Below are 26031 nucleotides of genomic sequence, written 5' to 3' on the forward strand. Positions count from 1 at the left end.
CTAGTCTGTTGCAGTTTAAAAATCTACTTTTTTTCCTCTCTGTTTTTATCAATCTGTCCCGTCTCAGAAGATAATGATCTTTACCTTCTCTTCACTTTTCTCGGGTTGTAATCGCTGTTTCGATTTTAAGTTCTCCTCTCAGCTTCTTCCCCCAATCGATGCTTGGGTATGTAGGTCTTATGCCAGCCGAATTGGCCCCAAAACTGCCGCAGAGATTATAGCCGACCCGTCGCAAGGTGGGACCTCAAGGATCGGGGGGAGACTCGTTATGTAAAGCCCCCCCTCGTCCGAGATCTAGCTCACCCTAGGGTCTTGAGCGTTCTTTGCCTGCTCCCCGCCTGAGAGCAGTCGGCCGCGGGCTATTTTCACCCCGCCGGCCGGTTAAAACGGCAGTCCGGTCAGCTCCGCAAGTGGAGCTGCGTTAGACCTCCATGGATCCCAAACAGGAAGTCAATCCCAGTCTGAATGCTTTCCAAATTAACAAAAAAAGCATTCAGCATGTAGAAAACTTGCATACTGGGACCATTGTTAGCCTGAACCTTTTCTCCCTGATGTGCTAGCTTTCTGGATTTGAAGTATGTTCTTAATGTGAAGGAGCATTCAAAAATGTGTTTCCTGCTTGAAGGAACTCAAATAGACTCTACTGTTTAATTCTGTATATTGTTTAGATTACTCTTAAGGTATCTGAAGGATAATTTTCATGACAGCAGGCAAGTGCTCTGAAAGCACACATGACATGCATGATGATAATTGTTTTGAAGTTGGGTGCCCTTTGGTTTTATTGCAGGTAGCATGCAGGCACAATAATTTGAGATTGTCATCGGTATTTTGCTCTGTCCTGAGTGTGACAGCCTTGCTTTTTGATGTCTCTAGCTTATTCATATCAAGAGACCTATGCTTTCAACATGAAAGCAGAGCATCATTGTTAGCAGTCAGACCCCTCCTCTCACTGAAGGGGAAAAAAATAAAATCATAAACACTCTTCCTCATATAGCATAAGTGCAAGGCATGGCCAGGCCTCAAATAAAACAAAATGAATGCTAGCAGGGCAAGATCCTGGAAAAATATTTTAAAAGGAGTGTCAGAGCAGCTGGCTGACTAAACACTCTCTCCTTGCCCTGGAGAAATGCATGATTTAGGACAATGAGGCTCCCAGGAAGCTCATCTCATCAACGTCTGACCTTGCTTCTCAACCATTTACGCTTATCAAGCAACACCCAAGCTATTCAGCAAATCTGGTAGCTTTTCTCATCCTGTACTCAAAGGGTCATCAAGCACCACCTATAGTCCACCTCAGGGAGACTCAGTTAAGCCTCTCCCAACTCCATTGTCCACTTCCAGAGACAGCCATCAAGTCATTGTTTCTGGGACGAAGAGATCAGTTTTCCCCATTTTGCCCTGTAACTGGACTCCCTAGCCACTAGTGAGTGTGTTTGTGTTCTGGATCCATTCACACACCCTCAAATCCATTTGGGCCTTTTCTTCTCATGAAATGCTTGTCATTTTGCTGCTACTTTTGTGGATCCCTATAGAATCATAGGGTTGGAAGGGACCTCCAGGATCATCTAGTTCAACATCCTATCTATGAGACTGGTAACTATCACCTTCCCTGAAACTGCTTTCTCCTCTTTTCCTCCCTGATTATCTCTTAGTTAGCCTTGTATGTGTGTGGTGTGTGATTTCTCTATGTTTGCCCTTTTATTTCTCTTCAATAATAATAAAAAAATTTCCAGTTGAACTTCGCTCATCTAAACAGGGTCTTCTGCAGGTACCAGGCTGCACACAGGTGAAGTCAGCAGCAGCCCATACACGGGCTTTCTCTGTGGTGGCCCCTATCCTGTGGAATGACCTACCTGAGGAAGTCAGAAGAGCCCCCACTCTCCTGGCTTTCTGTAAACAATGCAAAACCAAATTATTCAAAAAGGCTTTTTACTCAAATGGGAGGGCTGCATTGTAGGAATACGGTCTCAGGTGCTTTACTAACAAGTTGGGGATCATAGACTTCATCACCATTTTTGCCTCATATATTATCTGCTGCTTTAAATATGTACTCCTATGTACAACCATCGCTCCATGCTGTCCAATGTTAGTCCTAGAATTGATTATGTTTTGCTTCAGTATCTCTATTATGTCTTGGATCCTTGCTAATGCTATGTCTTTAAACTTGTATATGTTTACCTTATAGTATTGTATTGAAATGTACTTACTTGATACTGATTGCATTAACCTCATACTGAGTAATCCGCCTTGAGTCTCAGTGAGAAAGGTGGACTATAAATGACGTAAATAGATAAATTATTTGAGAGTTCTCTAAGGGAACAATCCTCATAACCATAGGTGGAGAATCCCAGTTACCGCCTCTTGCTTGTCTCCTTCAAGCTAATTCCCCCAATGAGTTAGGAGACTGCCTGTTTAGGTAACATCATTACATTTCATATATACATTTTAAAATTTATTTACATTATTTATAGTCTGTCTTTGTCATTGCAGATTACCCAGTGTAAGTTTATGCAATCAAATAGCTGGGATATCAATAGGGTTTGGATTGCAGAAATCCGATACAGAGCTTGAAATAACACATAAGCAATTAAACATGACATGTTAAATGATATGGATATTTCCTAATATGAGCATACTTACATAAACAAACAGCATATAGTAGTATAGTCTATAGTCCTTACCCCTTTACTAAAGCATCTTTTTGAACTATTTCCTTTCAGTACAGCTCTCCTACCTTTGTAAAAAAAGCCCTCCTGAATAATTCAGTTTTGCATAGTGAAATGCCAGGGGAGTGGGAGCCATCCTAACCTCATTCAGCAGGTCATTCCATAAGGAGGGGGCAACAATAGAGAATGCACATGTAGCAGCAGTTGTTGATTTTATCCATTAGTAGGGTGGCTCTTGCAGATGTCTCTGTTGTTCTGATGAGCAAAGTTGCCAAAGTAGAGCATAGAATCAATATTCTCCACAATTAAGTAAGACAGTTAAGTAAGTAAGACATATTCTCTTTCCTCTTCTCTATTGCAGTCCTGCAGCCATCTCAGTCATCAACAGATATATGCATAAAATATAAACATCCATAGTAGCTGTAACCTCTAAATTCTAATACTTTGTATTCCTGCTCCAGTCTCCCATTATGCACATGCCAGCCCAGAAGCATGTGATCTCGGGACAGAAAGGTTGTTTCTACTCCTACATTATTTAGTAGCGCTGTGTTTTTTTAATGGAGGGGTTTTGTATCTCAAACAGTACCTACTCCGAAATCTTGGTGGGGGGGGGGATATGTACATTTCATTGTTTCTAAGGTTTGTTTTTGAAAGGCTTTTCTCCCCTGATTATAGGATGCTACAGAACAATCAGCTTAGTCGGATCCCAGCGGAGGCTCTGTGTGATCTTCCAAACCTGCAGTCGCTGTAAGTCCTGATGGATTGATACTGTGCAGTCTTTTAAGCAAGAGCTTTTCAAAAGCAAGGTAGAATCTCAGAGCTGAGTTTTCCAGACAGCCAGGAAGCTGAGGGAGCAATATAGTACAATGCATCAGAAATTTTAGATCTGAAAGCTGATTTTCATACAAAAACATATTTCTGCAATCAATTAGTAAAAGATTTTTGAAGACTGCCTTTATGTTGTAGATTTCGCAACATTTTAATCCTGATTGCTCATCTCTATCATAAACTATCTACATGAGCAAGATTCTGGTCCAGTAGCATCTTAAAGACCAATTAGATTTCCAGGGTATCTTGTTCTTCTACTACAGACAAACATGGCTATCCACCTGAAACTATCTCTACATGGTTTCTTTTCCTTTCTTGAAAACAACAACAAAGACAATAGTGTTATATTCAGTAAATATGGGGGAAATGGTGGGGTATGGTTGCCTGTCACTGTAGCCTGAGTTAGTCCTGCCTGAATAAAAGGATTAGAGGTTGGCCAGGGATCTTGTTGTGACAAGCTTTGGTACGCTAGAGCTTATATTATCATACGTATTAAATGGTATCCTTTTTGGTAGGTGTGGGTATATATATTATGCCCCTCCTTTGCCGTGTCTCTAGTCACCTTGCACCGGTCTGCAAAATCTCAGAACAAAAAGGGGAGGGGTATCAGCCACCATTTTCCTCCTCTATCTTGGCTGTCTCTGGCACAGACAGCACAGATAAGCTGACGGCATCCTCCACAGCTTGCTTCCCAGCCCTTTTAAGGCAACTTAGCAAGTCATGTATGCCCCCCTAGTCATGACCCATCTCTTGTGAATGCCTGCCTTTCAGAGGTCAGAAGCAGCTTCAGCCAGCTCTGTGGTGGAGTCTTGGCCTTCCACCCCTTTGTGCCATTCTGGGACACTACTGATCAGCTGTTGTAGCAGTGGGGTCTCTTAAGAGGAAGTGGCTCTTCAATGACTTCTTCCTGGTCCCTGATGATCTTTAGGTAAATTTCAGGATTCCCGTGGACCAGTATGGAAAGAAAAGGTTTGTAAATGGGGGTCCAAATGGCCAAAGGTAGCAGTAATTTTGCCACCTGGTTATCATATGCATTATCATATGCATAGACAAATGTATACAACAGACTCACTCACTCAGTCAATGATTAAGTCTTCCTTGCTGTTACAATTCAGCACCCACAGCAGATTTATTACTTTCTGTTGTTGGAAAGATGCCTCTCATTTCAAATGAGCCCTCCTCTGTTTTATATAGAGAGTGCAAAAAGTTTTTCTCCTGGTAAATGAGGCTCAAAACTTACATCAAATTCAAAAACAAATACAAACTCACATTAGCATAAATACAAATAAGAGAAAGTCAACCACAGCCTCCACTTATGGGCTACCAAAAGCTTATTGGGAAAGCTCTGCTTGGCAGAGTCTCTGAAACCTGTGCAGGGTTCCACAAATTCCCAGGAAGCCCATTCCACAGCCCAGGTGCAGTCACCAAGAAGACAGGAGCCCAGTTGACATTTTTTACTGACATGAATGGAGGTACTCCTAGTAATCCCTGATCCGTTGACTGAAGCTGCTAAATTTACGTGTATCGGTGTATAGGCTCTTTTCACATAGAATTCATTGTTTGTTTTCATTCAGTAAAGACTAGTATAAAAAACATCCATGTTCTTTGAAAAGAAATAGAATCAATGCAATCTGTCCCATCATGTATAACATAGTTCTCATAATCTAGAATAAGCATAATATGTGTCTTCTAAAAATCTAAGTCTCTTTTCAAAGGACTATGACAGTGACATACCAACAGAAGCGAGTCCTCATTTAGAGGAATTACATACCTGCTGTTAACTTCCTCTCTTGTCCAGCAGAGAGCAGTGTTTTGCAGCCAGCTCAATAATACCAACCTGCATTAGCTCACCAATACTTGTTCCCAATGGTGCAATTAAAAGGGGAATATTTGAGTGGCCCTATGGCTCCTAAGCAAGGATAGTGAAACTTTGGATTTTTTACTCTGTCCCATAATTAGCACAGCTCTTTTAAGCATTCCTTCATCAGCATGAATGTGGCTGTGCCATAAACTTTTTTGAAGTGTAAAAGACTGTTTATGGAAGGGCATATGCCATTGTGCAATTCCCTCTGTGGTTCTTGTTTCAAAAAGGCTCTCCTAATAATTAGAGTTCCCAGGTGCCCACCAGTAGCAGGCAAAATCCCGGAGGTTTTCCTTGTTGCCCGCCAATCCACCAGTATTCACTGAGAGGCCCTGGAGGTCGCCTGCCACTGGCAGGCACCCCCGGGAACATGCACAGTACACATGCTCCCACGTGGCACAATGACAGTCACTTCCAGAAGTGATGTTGTCGTGCCAGCCACGGGGGTGCTCCCACACTTCATTTGGGGTCGATTTTGGCTCCAAACAGGCCAAATTGGCCCCACCAGAGTGCAGGGATGCTCCCGTGTCTAACATGATGACATCACTTCAGGAAGTGATGTCATCACACAAGTGCCAGAGTGTGCACTGCACATGGACACGGATATGCAGTGGACACAAAGTAGGTTCCCCCCTCCTGCCAGAAGGGTATGTGGACCACCTGGCAACCCTAATTTTCATTGTGATATACACCTGTGCTATTCAAATAATCCAACCTAGTGGAGACTCTACAACTTAGCAATGAGATATATGAGCCTTTTGCTGGGGCCTGAGGAGAACTGGGTCATGAGGAAACTCTGTTGCACTTTGATCTCTGGAACTGCCTCCTCAAAGAAAACAGTGGCATGTGTTTACAGATGAATTTCCTATTCAGATTCCTGGAGATCTGGGGGGTGGGGCCTGGTGAGGGCGGAGTTTGGGGAAGGAAGGGACCTCAGTGGTATATAATACCATAGAGACCACCTTCTAAAACATCAGTTTTCTCCAGGATAACTTTTTTTGTCATGAGGAGACCAGTTGCAATTCTGGGAGATTTCCAGGCCCTACGTGGAGGCTGGCAACCTTAGAACTGTATGTCTTGTACTTGCAGAGGAGAAACAATGTTCCATAAACCATTTCAGCCTGCGTTCAGGAAGCGATAGTACAATGCACCAACAAGCACACTTGGATGGGTCAACCCAAATGGTGTGGAAATATGGCATCTACCTCTTGGAGCCCCACCTTCATATCACAATGCAACCCATTATCAACCTTTTTGTGGAAAAGTGTCCATATGGAAAAGGCTTACTTTTGGGAAAGCAAGGCCTGATAGTACTAAGAGACACAACATATATGAGAGAAGGGAGAAATGTTTTCTTACTAAGTATTGGATCTTCAGTATTTGGTGCTTTATTAAACTATGGCCTTTTGTGCACGGGCAATTTTTGCCGCTTTTGGCCCCATACTTCTTTGGGTTTTCTTCTGAATTCTGGACCCTTAACTCCTCCTTCAGATTTCCGTGTGACGTTTCAAGAGTTCTCTTCTGAATTTTCTGCCTATAACTGGAAGTGATGTCATTGTGTGGGAGCGTGTGCAAGGATGTTTGCTCTGGCTGCCTGCCGGTGGCGGGCAATCATCCGGTGGCCTGCCTCCTCTCGCCAATCACCAGCAATCAGTGAGCGGAGGAGCAAACTGCAAGCAGTTTTTCTGCCACTGGCGGGCACTTGACAAGCCTGTTGATGGCACATAACTCATACACCTTCAGAAGGCTTTGCTCAGATGGTTTGAAATGGTTGTACCCTGCAGCATAAAAGAGAAACCACAGTGTTCTTGTGCTTTCCTCCAGAATGATAATTTTCTTCAGTCCTAAATTCAGATTTAATAAGGAGAAAAAACTTTTTTGAGTACTCACTGCCCTCATTAAGTCCCACGTGACTAGTGGCTATTAGGTTAACACAGGCCTGATTTAATGTGCTTATACCATGCTTCTAGGCAGATTAGTGCCCCACTAAGAACAGTGAACAAAGTCAGTGTTGTTATTATCACCACAATACAACTGGGGAGCTGGGGCTGAGACTAGGGGTTGACAGATCCCTATATTCTCCTGCAGGGGGAGGGGGGAACCTGGCCCTTACCTTTTCCTTCCTGGGGGTTTTCATTTTGTGTGCACACAAAGTGTGCATGCACTCCTGGGCTTCGTGATGATGTCACTTCTGGGAAGTGGCATCCTCATGCTGGCTATGGGCATGCTCCTGTACTTTACATGGGGCAAATTCAGCCAATTTGAAGCCAAAATTGGCCCCGGTGAAGCGTGGGAGCATGCCCGCAGCCGGCACTACAATGTCACTTCAGGAAGCGACGTCACTCTCTGCTGGGAGTGCACCTGGTCTGCTTTCCTGGGTTGCCTGCCGGTGGTGGGTGATTGCCGGGTTTTTTGCCACCTCCCACTAATTGCCAGTGATTGGCGGGCAACGGGACAAACCTCTGGGATATTGCTCACCACCGGCAGGCAACTGGAAAGCCTAGCTGAGACGAGTGGCTTACCCAAGACCACCACCTGCTTAGCTCATAGCAGTAGTTTTGAACTAGCAGTATGCTGATTTACAGCCCAACCACTTAATCACTATGCTAGATGAAAAGTTGTTGACTAAACCATGTTTTCCCCTTAGTAGGCTGGTTGTGAGTCATACATCATTGGGAATGCCATTACTTATTTATTCAAATTGGTTCTGTGCCAAATGTCCCTCTGTTCTTCCCTTATCTTCACAAGGATGGTCATTTCATATTAAGAACGATCAGGTCTGTATTCAGATTTTCCCCCTGTTTGACTATGAGCAATTTTCCATAAGTCTTTATATTTATTGCCAACATGGAACATCCATATATCACCATGGAGTGGCTTCCAAACATCACAGTCTGAGTGGGGGAATCTGAGGCCTATTTACATTGCTCAAATTGATGTTTTTTCCATTTTCCTTGAGTTATAGGGCTTGCTTGTCTTTCATAGAATACTAAGTTACTGTATGAAAATCAGGCAGCGTTTGATACAGTATTCCACACTGGTGTGAGAATTAGTTTTGCAGGATGAAAGCAAGCACAGATACACAATACAACGAGGAATTGTAGAGTGTTGCCATGTTGTTCTTGCTCATCTTTATATCTTTAAAATGGTAAAAATACCATAATCTGTGTTAAAGACAGATGTTTGTAGGTAAGTAGGTAGGTAGGAATTTATTGTATATAGCCAAAGTCCATTACAATGTAACAAATACAGCTGCCCAAACAGTTATAAATAAAAGAACAATAAAAGCACAGTAAAACTGAAAGCAATGTTAAGATTTCCAGAACATAACATGAAATGCAACAAAATTAAATATTGACTGGGCAGGTTTGTATATTCAAGTCTGCTGTGATAGTGAAGACAAATTCATGTATACAGGAATCCCAAAGCACAAAATTTTGGTACTAATTCATGTGTTGTTCAACTTTGATAAAGATGACCCCAGTTGTTTACAGGGAAATACTGTGATTTTTGCTTGATGTTCTATTTACTTCTATGCAATAACTGTTCTGAAGTACATTATTACCAAATTTCTGATTCTGGGCAGAATGGGTAGGAAAGTAGTGTTCAGGTCGTCTTTCTAGTCTTAGAGAAGGAGCTTGGAACATTTTCACACCAATTTTTTCTAAAGAATAAGATCACAATTTACAAACTGTACTTACCATTAAATGTATGACCTAAATAAATTGCAATTGTCATCGTAAAGCTAGTTATAGGTATGTGAATTTTAGGATGTAGGTATATGATTGGCTATCTCTAAGAACCTGCAAGTAGAGTAAAATAATATTTAAAATATTGTGGTGGATTATGTGGATCCGTTCTGTTAGTAGAGGTGTTTTATTCTGGCGGAAGGAGTTTTCCCATGATGCAAGAGCTGCAGATCCAGCCCCTTATGGTGAAATGAACTGGGCCAAGTCAACTGCAGTTAGCACTAGACAGATTCATAGATGTACTAAAAATCTCTGGTGTTTATTTTTCTATATGCATGAGTATAAGTAATCTTTTGCCTAGGGAGGTTAGTACCAACCACTGAAAAATGAAAAATACCAGTCCAATGGAAAATGAAAGGATTGTGCTGTTTTAGAAAAATACAATTGAAAGCATGGTTACCTGCTTTGATGTAGTGCAGGAGTTTATTTCTTTGGATTTTCAGTGAAGTGGCATCTGGCAAGGAACTTTTTAGCACTTGACATCAGCCTCCTGAACAATCTTAACACAAAATCATCCTTGAAAACAATGCCAATAAGTCTGGCAGCTTAACATATTTCTAGTTGTGTAATAAAAACCTCTATTGTTAACAGGGAACCTTTTGTGCTAGAGATTATGATGCTTCTGGCATTCGGTTAATGTTGGCAGCAGTATCTCTATGGGCGTATCACTTTGCCTGATCTCTGAACATTTTAACAGAAACGCTCGGCAGCTCTGAGGTGTTTACAGTGCAATCCTATGCCGAATTACTTCAGTCCAAACAAATTGATTTCAATGGATTTAGACTGAGCGATTGCACAGGCATGGAATGTTAGTGGAGTCAGAGCAGTGGGTTTCTGATTGTGTTTCTGGGAAACCTAGGGTTCCCTGGACACTTAATTAAGGATTCTCAGTGCAAAGATAAATAATAGCACATAAGGTTCACCGAAAGATAGAATGCTCTGCACTGCAGATCATCTCCTGCTCTGTACAACAACGTATATTCTGGATTCTTTATCATGAAGTTCTTATTTATAACTTGTTTTACTCATCTTTTATAAAGAGGGCCCCAAACTCTTACAAGTTTAATGCATGCAAGCAATTTTGTCCAACATCCGCCGTCACAATGCAGCTTTTGACTTGGACAAATGTGTTCTTATGCTGTGCTCAGGATGGCCTGGAAGAAAGTGCAGTCTGACTGGCAAAGTGCAGCATGGAAGTTGAAGAGATGTCTATATTTTGAGGCATTCTCCAGGGGCACAACCCAAATCGTACTTAATGTTCAGAAAGTGGCAGAGGTGAGAAATGGTTATATGACAGATGAGACAAAGCTATAGTGGATAAGGAAATCCTGATTGTATTCCCCACCCCACCCCAAGACTAGGGAATTTAAATGGGGAAAAACTGTACAGAGGGAAAGGTTAAACAACCCTTCCTGAGAACTACTCTTGTGATCAAATTCAGAGTTTCCTGCATTTGTATTAAGGTAAAGACAAAAACACTGGGAGATCCAATCAAGTATCTCCAGAAATATGAAACTTTATGTACTTCATGGATCAAACTCTGTTCCTCATACTATTCAATCTGAAATCAATGTCTTCTGGAAGGAAGGACACATTAGGATTTCTTGAAAATGTACATGGCTTTTGAACAGTCTCCATGCCGTGAGATGAATCACCAGCAAGAGAAAAGAAATCGTCTTCTGATAAAAAAGACAAACTCTAAATGAAGTAAGTAAAAGCACCTAAAATATTTGGATGCTACAAAGTGCTGCTCGGTTGCTGCCTACCACATCAGGCTCCCTTGTTCTGAAATACTTGTTAACACCTCTGGCAATCAGTAGCATGAATTAGCAGCATTTGTTATTTCAGCTTCTTCTGTTAAAAGGCACAAAAAGCCTGAGGGAGGCCCAACAAAAAAGTAATTAAGTTGGGGCGGGGGGGGGGATGGAGAACTGCAGAGAGATACAGAGCCTTGTGCAATCCTCATATTTACCACTAAAGAGGAGCAGTTCTTCTACATTTATCTCATCTTCATCTGTGGTCTGCACAAATAGGATTTGAAGAAGCACATCTACACCTGATGGCAAAGTTTCTAAACTGCAAGCTGGATTCCAGTCCTTATGTAATACAGTGAACCAGTTGGGATGCCCTGGCAGAGTGTCTGGCTACCAGCACTTTTATAGGTGTGGTAACAACTCACCATGAGTACTCTGGAAGAGTCGTGTGTCAGGCTAATTAACAGCTTTGCGGTTACATGCTCTTACCTAAAGCAGGTGGGCACACTGTCTGTTCCTCTGCCAGCCAAGAGCCAGCCAAAGACTTTCAAAGCAAACAGGTGCTATAAGTTATAATTACTGCATTTTCAGTAAGAATGAGAAAGAGAAGAGCGCATGATTGGATTAAAAGATCAGAACAAACCCTTGAGACTTATCTTTCAAATGAAAATCAAAGGCAATGGAAACAACTTGAATTACACATGCCAGAGCAGTGATTAAAATATGGTTTCTTAGAATCATAAGAGTTGGAAGGCACCCCAAGGGTCATCTAGTCCAACTCTTTGTACAATGCAGGAAGGATACCCTCCACTCATCCCTCCAGTGACCCTTGCTCAAGGCCTAGAGGAAGGCAAAAACCTCTCTAGGATCCCTGGCCAATCTGGCCCGGAGGAAAATTCCTTCCTGACCCCAAAGTGGTGATCAGTATTATCCTGGACACATAAGAAAGGGCCACGAGAGCCAAGCACTGGTTCATCCCTTCCTGCTTTCTCTCTCAAAATCTGCCTAACTTCATACTTAGTCATGGAATCAACGTTGCTGACAGGTGGCCAAAGTATACAGATTGATTTATGTATATTATTCAACAGGTAATATAATTTGTTCCTTCAACAGTTAGATATGGGCCTATATTCTACCACTCCAATCATTACAGTTCTTGCAGCGTAAGGAACAGCCACTTAGGCAGCAGTCAATCCTAAGCAGATCTATTTGCATCTAAGTCCAACTTTATTAAATAGAGCTTGCTATGAGGAAAGTGTTCTTAGGATTGCAGCCTTTTGTTGGAGTAAGACGTCTTAGGCTGAAGGAAGGCTTCAAACTTTGCTGACCAGAATGGTAGGATAGAGAGCCTTGGGCATGGAACATGTTCCAGCAGTCATTTATAAACAACAGTTTTGAATATGCTAGCATGTTTGTATGCTGATCAAATAGCCAAACCTTCTCTTCTTCATGAGATAAATATCTCTGAATAGCCTCTTGGTTTGTCATTATGTCTGAAAGAAAAAAAATCCCAATTTGTTCACTAGGATCACTCCTCTCAGCCTTCTGCCTTCAGCATGGGAAGCACAGAGCAATAGAAAATCTTGCTGCTCCAGCTGTATTCAGCTATTGATTTTTTTTCCAGAACACACTCTCCTTTCTTTCATTCTCCTTGCTTTCTCTCCACACACACATCCTCCCTGCTAGTGATGATGATTCACCAAGCAGGACTGAATTTGTTGAAAGTCCAATTTTTTTGTCCCCTTGGAGCATGTTATAGAGTCACGATATGTACAATGCATTATTTGAATTAAGTATATTATGCAAATGTACCATTCTCTGGCTGTAGAAGTTGCCTGACCTTGTAGAATGAGGACAGGTATCGTGATGAGCAGCATGGAGTAAAGTCTGGAACAAAGAAGTGTTAAGGGGCCCATAGTGGAGAAAAATCTCCACTTGCAGGAGGTCTCTGTATCAATCCCCAGCATCTTATTTTTATTTATTTTTTATTTTTTATGTCATTTATAGTCCGTCTTTCTCACTGAGACTCAAGGTGGATTACACAGTATGAGATTGGTATAATCAGTATCAAGTACATTTCAATACAGTATCAAGGACATTTCCATAAACAATGCCATAAGGTGAATAGATACAAGTTTAAAAGACATAGTATTAGCAAGAATCCAATACAGAGTAGAAAAAAATACTGAAGCAGAAAAATCAGTTTTAGGACTAACATTAGACAACATGGAACACTGGTGGAACATAAGAGTACATATTTAAAGCAACAGATAATATGTAAGGCAATATAGTGATGAAGTCTATGGTCTGGAACTCATTAGCGAAGCATCTGAGACCCCATCCCTACAATACAGCCCTCCCATTTGAGTAAAAAAGCCTTTTTGAATAGTTCAGTTTTGCATCATTTATGAAAAGCCAGGAGAGTGGGGGCTTCTTCTGACTTCCTCGGGTAGGTAATTCCATAGGATAGGGGCCACCACAAAGAAAGCCCATGTATGGGCTGTTGCTGACTTCACCTGTGTGCAGCCTGGCACCTGCAGGAGACCCTGTTCAGATGAGCGAAACTGCTATGGAGGAACATAGGGAGGGAGGTGGTCCTGTAGGTATGCCAGACCAAAGCCATGAAGAACTTTGTATGTAATAACTAATAACTTAAAACTGAGTACGGTAACATGGGTAGCCAATGGAGCGACTGTAGGATGGGAGTGATGTTCATGCTCCTGCTCACTCCTGATAACAGTCGAGCTGCAGCAATTTGCACCAATTGAACTCAAGGCAGCTAAGAAAACAGCAAGAACCGCAAGTACAGGAAAACATAAGCAAATGCCAACAAGATAAAAACAATGCACAGTTAAAAATGCAGCCAAAACCATTCATTCTCCACCAAATGCCCTATGGAACAAAACTACTTACATCTGTTCTTGAATACATCAAGAGAAAGCACCCTGCACATCCAATCTGGTAGGCCATTCCAGAGGAATGACCTCCCATAGCAAAAGCCCATGACACAGACAATCCTAGGAGAGCGTCCACTGCCTGAAGAGCGTAACTGGCACTTGGCAATAAAAGAAGTGGTTCAGTAATTGTGAATGGCCCCAGGCCTTGAAGGTGATAACCAGTACTTCAAATTGGGCCCAGAATGATGTTGGTAACCAGAGCAGTTGACAAAGTACTGGAGTTGTATCTTCTGAGCAGCTTACCCCAGATAGTTTCATTCTCACACTTTGTACCCATTGAAGCTTCTGAGATGTATTCAAAGGCAACTCCACATGGAACATATTGCTTTAGTCCAAACTGCAAGTTATGGTAGAGTGGATCAGTATGGCTATGTTGGCAGAGTCTATCAGAGGTCCACAAAAGGAATCAACAGCCAGCTTTCTTGGGGAAGGGCTCAGACCAAGAATCTGAGGGTGACACACTTGGATCCAAATGACTGTGCAGATCCAGATGAGACTTCAGTTGAAAGGACCAGGGAGTAGGTGATAAGAAGGACCTCTACCTGATACTCTGGAGAGCCACTGCCAATCGGAGTAGACAATACCAATGCCAATGATGCAGTATAAGGCAGCTTCATGTGTTCAATGACTGGGAGGAGGTGTTGAAGCATTAGAGGCTATTGGATTATAGTATTTGAAATTGCCTTGCTTAAGGATGAGTAATATACATATTACTTGCTGGGTGACCTTGGGCCTATCACACTCTTGCCTAAGCTACCTCATGGGATTGTTGTGAAGATAAAATGGAGGAGAGGTAAGCCACTTTGGGGAAGAAGACAGGGTATAAATAAATATTTGACTCCATATCTGGAAGCCAACTGTTGGCTAAATTGAAACAAACCACAATAGACAAGAGATTGCTGTGGTTCATTATAAGTTTCAATACTTATTCTACTGCCCAAGTGTGGTAAAATAGTGAGAATCACTTTATCAGAGCCTGTTTAACCTAAGTAACGCCATGTTTAACCTTGTAGTGTTTAGTCTTCTTTCCCTTTAGGTCCCAGCACCTGCAAGGAGTCGAGTCCATGGGAAAGGAAATTCTCTTATCTGTCTGCTCGACCTTGGCCAGCTCTACATTCCTCTGAGAAGCTTAGCTATGCGAACTCAGGGGGGAGGCTGGGCTTGGGAGTGTGAAATATAACCACTTTCTTTTCATGAGTCATTCTTGACAATACTTTGGTTGGCCAGGATCTCTATCCTGGAATATGTACGTCTGGAAATGAATGCTGTTTCTTCACAATAAACTTTTTTGAAATCAAAGGGCCTTCTTGCAGAAAGGGAGTGAAGCAGACTATCAATTCTGGAATGACATAGTCTGACATTTTGTCAAGAATCTCCTTTGAAGTCTACAAACCCGTCACCCAGGGCAGATGGATACCAAGGATTCCTTGATTGATCTACTGGTCCCTGGCCAGGAGGAGGATGACTCAATACCACTGGTACCAGCGAGTGGGTCGGGGGAGACCCCAGGTCCTACTGAAGTACCTATCGAGGCGCCCTGCGAAGTCCCCGGAGAAGGAGTTCCTGAGGAAGGAGCGGGGACGGTGCCTGTCGCAGGAGCGGAGCAACCTGATCCGAATGTAGCCGGCACCCGGCTGAAGGTGCGAGAGGCTAACGGACAGAGTCAGCTAATTTCACTGCCGACACCGAGGCAGTGGGGCTCCCGACCTAGAGAAGCGAGGGAGAGGAGAGCGGGGACCATGTTTTCCCGTTCAATGATTGACATTCGGCGCACCGTCGGGTCGACGGAGCAGGAAGGCCCTAGCATCGTATGGGATCTAAGGAGGGCTACCCGCACGCCGGAAGAAACGCGGGCCAACAACCAGCCCTGGTATAAGTGGAATATAGCGGCGGGCCGCCTGGAAGAGTGGGATCCCCGAGGCTCAGATAGCCTCCAGGATTGGGAAACCACCAGAAATGAACTTATGAGCTGGGATTACTCGGATGTGAACTCAGCTAGAGCATGGGAGTGTCGTCGCACTCAACGGAATATCGGACCCAATCAGTGGATACTGGGATTTCAGCAATTACCGGACTAGCGAAGGGAATCTTAGCCGATATGACTGAAGAAGAGGAGCTACAAATGCAAAGCGGCGCTACAACAAGCCCGATACTGCCTAGTGATGCTAGAAGAATGACCCAAGAAGGAGGGGAAGCCGGAGGGGCGGAAGGGCCAAGACAGCTGTGGCCTTCGGACTATATTCCACCTCGATTGAGAAGACCATCCAAACCCTCAGAGATCGGTGACCAAGGAGAGGACATAGCAGTGCAAGAAACCGCTGAATATTACCAACGGATGGAAATTCGGATGGAGGCGATGGAGGATGAATTAGCCCAGGCTGTTTTCCTCATTGGTGAGTTGGTGAGAGGTCAGAGGGAAGAGCGATCGGCAGCCGATCAAGTTTGACAAGCGTCAGCAAGGGCGCAGGGACAGGTGGCCACGCAGTCCACTCCGGGATCCAGCGTAGGTCCGTCACCGATACCGCAGCCGCTATCGTCTCATCAAGCGACGAGAACGACGTCCGCCCCGCAGCAACAGACACAGGTTGCAGTGCAAGTGTTACAAACACCTTCGCCGACGCTACCGGCCCCAACTCAACCAGTAACTCTCCAACCACCGCTTTCGGATCAAAACGTCCCTCCACATCGGTAGCTTCCTCCCCCTCCGAGACAAGTGCCGCCACCGTCGCCTAGACAGGGGACACCTCAGCAGCCGCCCCCCAATACAAGTCCCTCCAAGAACCACGGGGACACTTCCGAGAGCTCCACTGCCTGGAAAGCCACCCAGAACTCAACCGATAGGAGTTCTGTGGGGCCAACCCAGAGGATTGCCACAAGGTCCAATGCTTCCACCTCCTCCGACGCAAGATAGAAGGAGGGAGCCGGAGTTGCCTTGGGGTTGGATTAAATTGGAAGCCACCTTTGATGGAGATACACAAAAGTTGGGATTTTTTGTAGATCAAGCACTTCAGTTCTTCAGTCGATGGGGGCATCTGTTTCCAGATGAGGAGAGCCAAATTGATCATCTGGCATCGAGACTGGAAGGCAAAGTAGCCGAATGGTATGTAACTCTATATGACTCTGGCGCCCCAGAGCTGGACACTTTACAAAGTTTTATGGCTGTGTTGCGCGCACAGTATGAAGATCCTCTGGAAGAGGATTGGTCCCACACGGAATTGCAAGTTTTACGTCAGGACACTCAACCAGTTAGAGACTATGCTGCGAAATTCAGACAATTGGCAGCCAAGTGCCCTCACTGTGAAGAAGGGACAAAAATAGTAATGTTTAAAGGCGGTATGAATCCCCAATTGCTGGACCGGGCTCTGATGCAGGATGACCCGCCAACCCTCCTCGGCTGGATCCAGTTAGCTTGCGAGGTCGAAAACCGTATACAACAAGTGCGGCTAGTGGAACAACAGCAGGCTATTGGGACAAGGAGAACGCCGATAATACAAAAAGGAGGAAGGGGGGACCCCCAAGCCGCAGGACCGGGGATACACGTTGGAGGCAGGGATTATGCCTCCAATGCGGCTGAAGTGGACACTTTGCAGCGCAGTGTACAGCCCGTCTACCAGCGCAACCAGCCCCCACTCCAGCGTGACCCATCCCAGCCCCAAGAACAAGCCGGGGAAGAGGAATACCGAAGCGCAACCAGCCCGAGAAAGGCTTAGAAGCGGAGGAAGTGCTGATGGAGCTTGACGTGCAACCCACCGAAGAGGAAGAAGATGTACCCAGCCCCCAGTCGGGAAACGAGATGGATCTGTCATAAGGAGACCCGACCAACAGATCAAAAAAGAAATCTCCCCACGTGAGGTGAGAGAAAAAGGGTCTATTTTATTCACACCAGTTGTTTTAATGAACCCCATAATGAACATATATGTGTGAAGGCATTGATTCTGGATGCTCCAGAGACATTATATCCCCAGCCTTAGTGAATGGACTGGGTCTAAGAGCTAAAGAATTGGAAAATCCTATTATTTTTGAACAAATGGATGGATCCAACATGTCCCCAGTAACTTTAGAAACTGAACCAATACCCACGGGTATTAAAAACCACTGGGAAAAAAGATGCTTCGTGATAAGCCAAGCGGCCAAATACCCATTAATCCTTGGCAGTCGATGGTTATGGGATCATAACCCTGATATAGACTGGACCAAAGGAACAATAGATTTCAATCATGAAAATTGCAAACTTCATAACTGGCAAGCAGAATGGGGAAGAGCAAAACCCCCTCTATTAGATGTTGCACTACTAACTAAAGAGGAGTTGAATCGCATCCCCAAGGAATATAGAAGCCTGAAACAAGCGTTCAGCGAGGAGGAAGCTGACAGCCTTCCCCCTCATCGCACCACCGACTGCACCATCGAGATCCTGCCAGGGGAAGAGCTACCCAAAGGCAAACTATATTTTATGAGTCCACTGGAAAGAGAAGAACTAAGAAAGTTCATCGACAAGAATTTAGAGAGAGGATTTATACTCCCGGCTAGCAGTCCACATGCAGCTCCGGTACTGATTGTTAAGAAAAAGGATGGAGGCTTAAGGCTCTGCACAGACTTCAGAGGAATCAATGCAGTATCGGCAACCAATGCCTATCCCATCCCTCTCATCAGAGACCTACTCAACGTCGTGGCGCAAGGTAAGATATTCTCCAAATTAGACTTGTAAGATGCCTACTTCCATGTAAGAATTAAAGAAGGAGATGAGTGGAAAACCGTGTTCAATACGCCCTTAGGCCAATATGAATACTTAGTCATGCCTTTCGGCTTATCTGGCGCCCCTTCAGTATACATCGCCATGATCAATGAAGTACTACATAAATATTTATATAAGGGAGTGGTCGTTTACCTAGATGACGTTTTAATTTATTCAAAAACAAAAGAAGAGCATGTAAAATTAGTACGGGAAATACTGACTACATTGATGTGCCACAAACTCCCTATCAAGCTTTCTAAATGTGAGTTCCATAAAACAGAACTGGACTATTTGGGCTACTGCATTTCGAGGGAAGGACTGAAAATGGATCCTGCCAAAATTAAAGCCGTACAAGAATGGCAGACACCCCGTACTCGTAAACAATTACAATCCTTCTTGGGGGTTGCCAACTTTTACAGAGACTTTATAGAAGGATTTGCCAGGATAACCTTACCTTTAACCGAGCTTCTAAAAACGAAAGGGAAGGGGGATCAAGCAAAGAAACCCACTTCTAAATTAATCTGGGACCAAAATTGCCAGACAGCCTTTGATGAACTCAAACTCAAGTTTACTTCAGAGCCCATCCTTCAACATCCAGACGAAAATCGACCCTTCATAGTGCAGGTCGATGCCAGCGATGCAGCCATTGGAGGCATGCTTCTACAGAAGGGGGAGGATGGGAAAGCCAAACCACGTGCATATCTGTCTAGAAAATTTTCAGAAGCTGAACGGCACTGGAATGTATGGGAAAAGGAAGCCTTTGCCGTGAAAGTAGCTCTCACAGTATGGTGCCACTGGCTTGAAGGGGCTCGACACCCATTCGAGGTTCGGACGGATCACAAAAACTTAGAAGCTCTAAAAATCCCTAGACGTCTTAATGCTAAACAACTCAGATGGGCAGAATTCTTTTCTAAGTTCGATTTCACCCTAAACTTCTTACCGGGCAAAACTAATTTCCTAGCGGATGCTCTCTCGCGCATGCCCCAACACCAAAGTAAACAAGAGGAAACCATTGATACTGTATTCACCCCCCACCAACTAGGGGGAGTGGTTACCACTTGCAGCCAAACTGTGCAGACTCAAGCAGCAGACAAGGGGTGGAGAGCAAAAGTGAAAAGTGAGGTGGAAAAAGAAGGGGAGGGAGCGCCCAAGGCAAAAATGTCCCAAACAGCGGAGGGAGATTGGGTGAAAGAGGATCGATTATACATAGCAGCTAGCCTCCGAAAAGAAGTTCTACAACGTTGTCACGATGCCCGCACCGCGGGGCATTTCGGCTACTTAAAAACTCTCCATTTAGTACAAAGACAATTTTGGTGGCCAGGTATTCGGAAAGATGTTTCCCAATATGTTTCCTCATGCCCAACATGCATAAGCGCCAAAACCAGGAAAGGGAAACCACCGGGACTTTTACAGCCGCTAGAAACCCCAGGTAGACTTTGGGAAGTAATTTCTAAGGACTTTATTACAGATCTTCCTACTTCCAAGGGTTGCTCATGTATCTTAGTGGTTGTGGATCTGTTCTCTAAATGAGCACATTTTATACCTTGCACAACCATACCCACCGCCAAGAAACTAGCGGAAATCTTTATGAAACACATTGTTAAGCTGCATTCTTTTCCTTCTAAGGTGATATCCGACTGCGGCAGACAGTTTATTGTCAATTTTTGGAAAGAATTACTACAACTAACAGGAATGGAGCAAGGAATCAGTTCAGCTTTCCACCCACAAAGTGATGGACAGTCGGAAAAAACTAATCAGATATTAGAACAATTTCTTCGATGTTATATTAATTTCCAACAAGACAACTGGGTGGATCTTCTTCATTTTGCTGAATATTCTTATGACAACGCAGTCCACAGTTCAACAGGTGAAACTCCCTTTAAAATTGTGCACGGCTACGATGGAAAAGCTTTCCCCTTTGAACTGCCGCAGGGAAAACAACCAGCAGGAGACCTACATCAGTGGTGGACTGCCCTTAGCCAACAATGGACCGCTATACAAACCGCCTTAACTAAGGCAAAAGCAGATTATAAAAAATATGCAGACCGCCACCGTGCGAAAGAATGGGAATTACACCCAGGGGACAAAGTATACATCTCCACAAAAAACCTTCGAATAGACCAAGCCAGCAAAAAACTTGCTTTGAAATATTTGGGACCTTTTCCTATTAAGAGAGTAATCAACCAAGTGACCGTAGAACTTATTCTACCAAAGAATTTGCGCCACGTGCACCCAACATTCCATGTGAGTCTCCTAAAAAAGGCCCCTGCACCAGACCAATGGCATCCCTCACCAACCACCCCCATCCCAACCATGATCAATGATCAAGTTCACTATGAAGTGGAGGAAATATTGGACTCTAAGATCAGATATAACAAGCTATTTTATCTCATCCATTGGAAGGACTTTGAGGAAGGATTTTGGGAGTGGGTGGAGTCTATTCATGTGAAAGCCCCTCGTCTACTTAAGCAGTTCCATCAAGCATATCCTGACAAACGGGGGAGAGAGATCTTAAGGGTGGCAGAATGTCAGAGCCTGTTTAACCTAAGTAACGCCATGTTTAACCTTGTAGTGTTTAATCTTCTTTCCCTTTAGGTCCCAGCACCTGCAAGGAGTCAAGTCCATGGGAAAGGAAATTCTCTTATCTGTCTGCTCGACCTTGGCCAGCTCTACGTTCGTCTGAGAAGCTTAGCTATGCGAACTCAGGGGGGGAGGCTGGGCTTGGGAGTGTGAAATGTAACCACTTTCTTTTCATGAGTCATTCTTGACAATACTTTGGTTGGCCAGGATCTCTATCCTGGAATATGTACGTCTGGAAATGAATGCTGTTTCTTCACAATAAACTTTTTTGAAATCAAAGGACCTTGTCTTCTTGCAGAAAGGGAGTGAAGCAGACTATCAATTCTGGAATGACATAGTCTGACACACTTTACTGCTCCCACCCCCATCATCCAGGGTGTTCAACAGGGGTTCCTCTTAGAGGCTTCTGACTCCAAATGCACTTATTTTGTTGCTCAACTTCTAGAAGCTGCAAAGAAGTGTCGAAGAGAGATGTTTTTATACATGAATTCTGTGTAAATTTTCTTTTAGCCATTGTTCAAGAGCTAGTCCAAGAATAGGGCAATAATAATAATAAATTAAATTCACATGTTGACCTTTACTATTCCAATGTACATGAATAATTAGGTCCTAATTAATTCTTGGAGACCTCCCTGAGTCTAAAGTTGCCAACCTCCAGGTACAGCCTGTAGATATCCTAGAATTACAGATGACAGGGATAAATTCTCCTGGAGAAAATGACTGCATTGGCGACTGGACTCTGAGGCATTATACCTGACTGAGGTCCTTCTCCTCCACAAATCCCACCCTCCCCAGACTCCACACCCAAATCTCCAGGAATTTCACAATCTGCAGTTGGCAACCCTACTTGAGGTATTGAGAATTCTGTGCTGGGACCATACTGCATAGAAAAAGGAGGATTCCGTCTTCCTCCCATGCCATTTTTCCCAACCTGAAATGCCCCTGGAGTACAGTTTGCTCTTTTGAGAGTTCCATGATGAGTATAGACGGGGTACACCTAGATTTCCCTAATGCAGTAAATAGTACCTTTGTGCCTTTTTAAGGTCAGGGAAGCACCATGGTTGCAATCCAAATTGGGCTGGCATGTATCTAGGACAAAGTCCCATGAAGCAATTCATGGTTTGTGTTTGATTATGAAGATCTGGGGACAATGTAATATGTCATTGGGCACTCAGTGTCACATCCTAATCTTTATAACAAACACCATTGGCCCTCCCTCTTTATGTCTTTGGGAACAGATGGAAATAGAGTAAAAGAGCTCCTAATTTTAAATTAATGAAAAGAATAATAATTACCATTATTGCTGAAGATTAAAATGTAAGGAGTGACTTCTTGAAAGTTACAGAGGTGAGTGCTTTGATGTTTGCAAAGAAGAAGCCCTCCCTACTTGATGAGGCTGTTGTAAGCATATATTTTCTGATGACAGATGAAGGAAGGAAATAAATCACTTGGGAATTAGCATAGCCTGAGAGTATGTTACAACTTTCATAGACCACCTTTGATCTGAAATGTGACAGCTCATTGTAAAGGTAATATTGTTCCATATAAATCATATTTGATACAATATACTTTGGGTTTGGGGGCAGGGAGAAAGAAATAACTTCCACTCAACATTTAAAGAATAAAAAACTACAGAAATAAAATCGAGAGAATTTAACATCAATTTTCATTTTATTGGCATGGACCTGTGTGAAAGCAAGCTTAAATGAAGCTTAAATAAAGCCATGGATATAGTGACCAAATGCTAGAGATGGGAATCAAACCTGTCTAGAAGACCTCCCCACAACAAAAAATTAAGTTACAATAACATATCATGGTGTGAAAAGAGCCAATTGGAGCAAAATCACTGTGTATGAGCTAATGTAAAGTTCACCAAGTTTCTTAAAGGATATTTTTGGTTGCTGTACTAAATCTCCACTGTGTAATGTCTGTTACTGTGTATGACTATTACAGTGAAGTGTATCAATAGCAATGTTTCATTTATATACATCACTGTAATACACACAGTAGCAGACATTTCACAGTGGAGATTTAGTACAGTCACCAAAAATATCCCTTGAGAAACTCAGCTTTACATTAGCTTATACACGGTGATTTTGATTCAATTGGAAGATCTCCTCACGTACATCTGGCACCATAGACTCTCATCCTTGCAGTTTCCACTTGCCCCTATTTGGTCTTTTGCCTTTTAAAAAAATCTATACATGTCGTGCTGTAGCAGCATAACACTATATCAATATATATGCTACATTTTTTTTAAAACCAGCAAAAAGCACTTAGGTGGCAAGGGGAGCGGGATGATGGGCACAAAGGGAAATGGAAGTACAGGGGCTCTGTTGCTGCTCTGAATGCCAAATGCAGAATGCCTCTCCATTTGCAGCAGCAATTAAATCACAGAAGGGAATCATAGCCTTAGCTAGCTATCAGTGACAGTATTTTAATGCTATGGGATGCACATATTTTCATTATATTCATTGCCCAGTTAATGACTGTCAGGAATGACTGATTGTAAAGAGTAAAGTACGAACAAACCTAGCAGCCCTACTGATAGTGGACCATTTTTCTTAGCTGAGACAGTGTTTTCAAAGCTGCATGACAGGCAGCAGCAAACCAGGTGCAGAATTTCCATCACTACATCTCGAGGCCAGGAAGAGGTGCACTTGTTAAATAAACATCTGCCTATCACGCAAGTTTTCAAAGCCACAGTAAGATAAAAGAATGACAATCATAGCTACCATATATACAGAGCAACATAGATGGACTATCTAGGTCGGATTCCTTCCTGTAACATTGGCCAGCCTCATGAAATTAAATAGTGATTCATCCCCTGCTTTCATTCTTATGAAATACAGGGATTTCCTATTTTTTGACATGTATTATTTACAGATATTGGTATTCTGATTTCTCCATCAATCATGCTAATCCCTTTTTTTTTTTGGCTTCACTTACGTAGTTGGCTTTCAAAGTCTTCCCTGCCACAACTTCCAAACTCTACTGATTAATCTGTTAAAAGCCTTGGGTTGCTTCTTACCATTCCTCTTAGGATAACATGTTCTGTCAGTGCAAGGCACATTCCACCAGCACAAGGCTCATTCTGCTACCAGCCTTGAATACACTGCCCTTCACCGAACAGAACGGTAGGATAGAATCCACTGCCTTCAATTGCATTAAATTAATTGCATGTTGCAGTCCACTCTCAGTGTGTGTTTTCTTGGAAGAAAGCCCTGCAGTTTTAATAAAGCTCATACCCAGTGCAAAGTGCATATGATTGTGGCTACAATGTCCCTGTATTTCTGCTAATCACTTTTTCTTTATGGGAAAAAATAATAATACTGCCCAATTCCTTTTTCACACATTTTTACCACCTTGTTGCTTTTTTTCACGCTGACCTCCTCTGTTTTAATTTTATGCTGAATGGATACAGGTCGCAGAGTCAAGTAGTAACACTTTCCCCAAGTTGTATTGCAGCATTGCTCCAGCACAACTGCTACCCCACATGCAGAAAACTGGCATGCCAGGGAGAAAGTTTTGGCTAGGCTTCTCCCTGGCGTGCTGTTTTCTTCTACATGCATGGAGGCTTTTAAAGGGGGGGAGGGGGGATGCATGGGACATTCTCACAGCTAGAAATGCAACAACTCAGGAGAAGCTGTACCATTCAGTATTTTTGAATGTAAACTGATTCAGGGTAATCAGATACAAAGACAAATAGGTAGTTAGAGAGACAGAATTGTATACTTGTCTTTTCACCTTTTACTAGGACTCCTTACTGTTGTCTATTCTAAGACTTTCCTACTGTAATCAGCATATGGGAACCTCTGTCAGTCTCCCTGCTGCTTTGATAGATCTACTGTATTTAACATCTGGGACCTATCAGCTCAGCTGCACAGACATATCTACTGTATGGAGCATCTGGGACCAATCACCCTTCTCCCTGTTCTTTGGCTTGTCATTAAGGGAAATGTAACAAGTCATATGCTTAAGTTAAGAGGGTTCAGGGTCATGAATCTCCCTAATCAAGGTTAATAGAAAGCACATTGAGATTTTATCATATTACTAATATCCTTTAGCGTGTATACATGAGATCTGTTGTTATTGTTACTCAAAGGCCTGTAACAGACAGAAGTTGGTAGAAAGGAATAGGCCTGATCTGGTCTGTGTTTGAAGGTGTACACATGGCAATGCAGTGGTTGCGTTATCTTGGATGTCTGCTGTCTAAGCACAAGGCAGATGGAAAGTATGAAAGCTTTTTCTTGAATGGAAGCATAGTGAGGGAGAAAGAGAGATGCACAGTGAAAGCCTGTAACAACAAGCATGGATGTTCAGAGCAAAACGGAAATAATACAAAACAAACTTTCATGTCCAAGTTATAGTATTTGTCACCTGAGTTCTCTAGGGTATTTATATGGCTGATTTAATTAAAAACTGATTTCATTTCATTTTTATTTTTATTTAGAACTTTAAATAGAAAAGCTTCTTGGGTTTAAACAATAATTTCCTTAATAAAAGATGTAATTTCTTCTATTCTCATTAGTCAAACACACACACACAAACCCCACGTTATACTTACAACGTAAATCAACTCTAGCCATATAGTAAGTTATGTCACACACTGCACAGGAAATAAATTTAAGCCTAAAATGAAATCAAAACAGGGTTCAAACAGTTATTTGTTTTTATATACTGGAACAACACTTGAACTGTTATTTTGCTGACTTGGACCTGTTATTACAGTACAAGCTGTATTGTACATGGTACTGGACAGCACATAGGAGATTAATCCTTACTATGATGGTGATATGTACGGGGCTATGAATGCAGGGATTTTTGGTGAAGTGAGGATACTCAGAAATTAGCGTAGCAGGATGGTCAGTGAGCATATTATAGTGAACAACCTAGTGATATCA

At 42.9% G+C, this 26031-nt stretch overlaps 1 protein-coding gene across 1 annotated transcript in view; it reads left to right on the forward strand.

The window, feature by feature from the left end:
* The window catches only part of LGR6 (leucine rich repeat containing G protein-coupled receptor 6), a 187419-nt gene that overhangs the window by 84951 nt on the left and 76437 nt on the right, over positions 1-26031 (forward strand). Inside the window, exon 4 of the mRNA XM_054981772.1 lies at positions 3342-3413. Coding sequence (XP_054837747.1) covers positions 3342-3413 — 72 coding nt within the window. The remainder of the gene's footprint in view (positions 1-3341; positions 3414-26031) is intronic.

This window comes from Eublepharis macularius, chromosome 5 (genome assembly GCF_028583425.1).
Source record: "Eublepharis macularius isolate TG4126 chromosome 5, MPM_Emac_v1.0, whole genome shotgun sequence".
Lineage (NCBI taxonomy): Eukaryota > Metazoa > Chordata > Lepidosauria > Squamata > Eublepharidae > Eublepharis > Eublepharis macularius.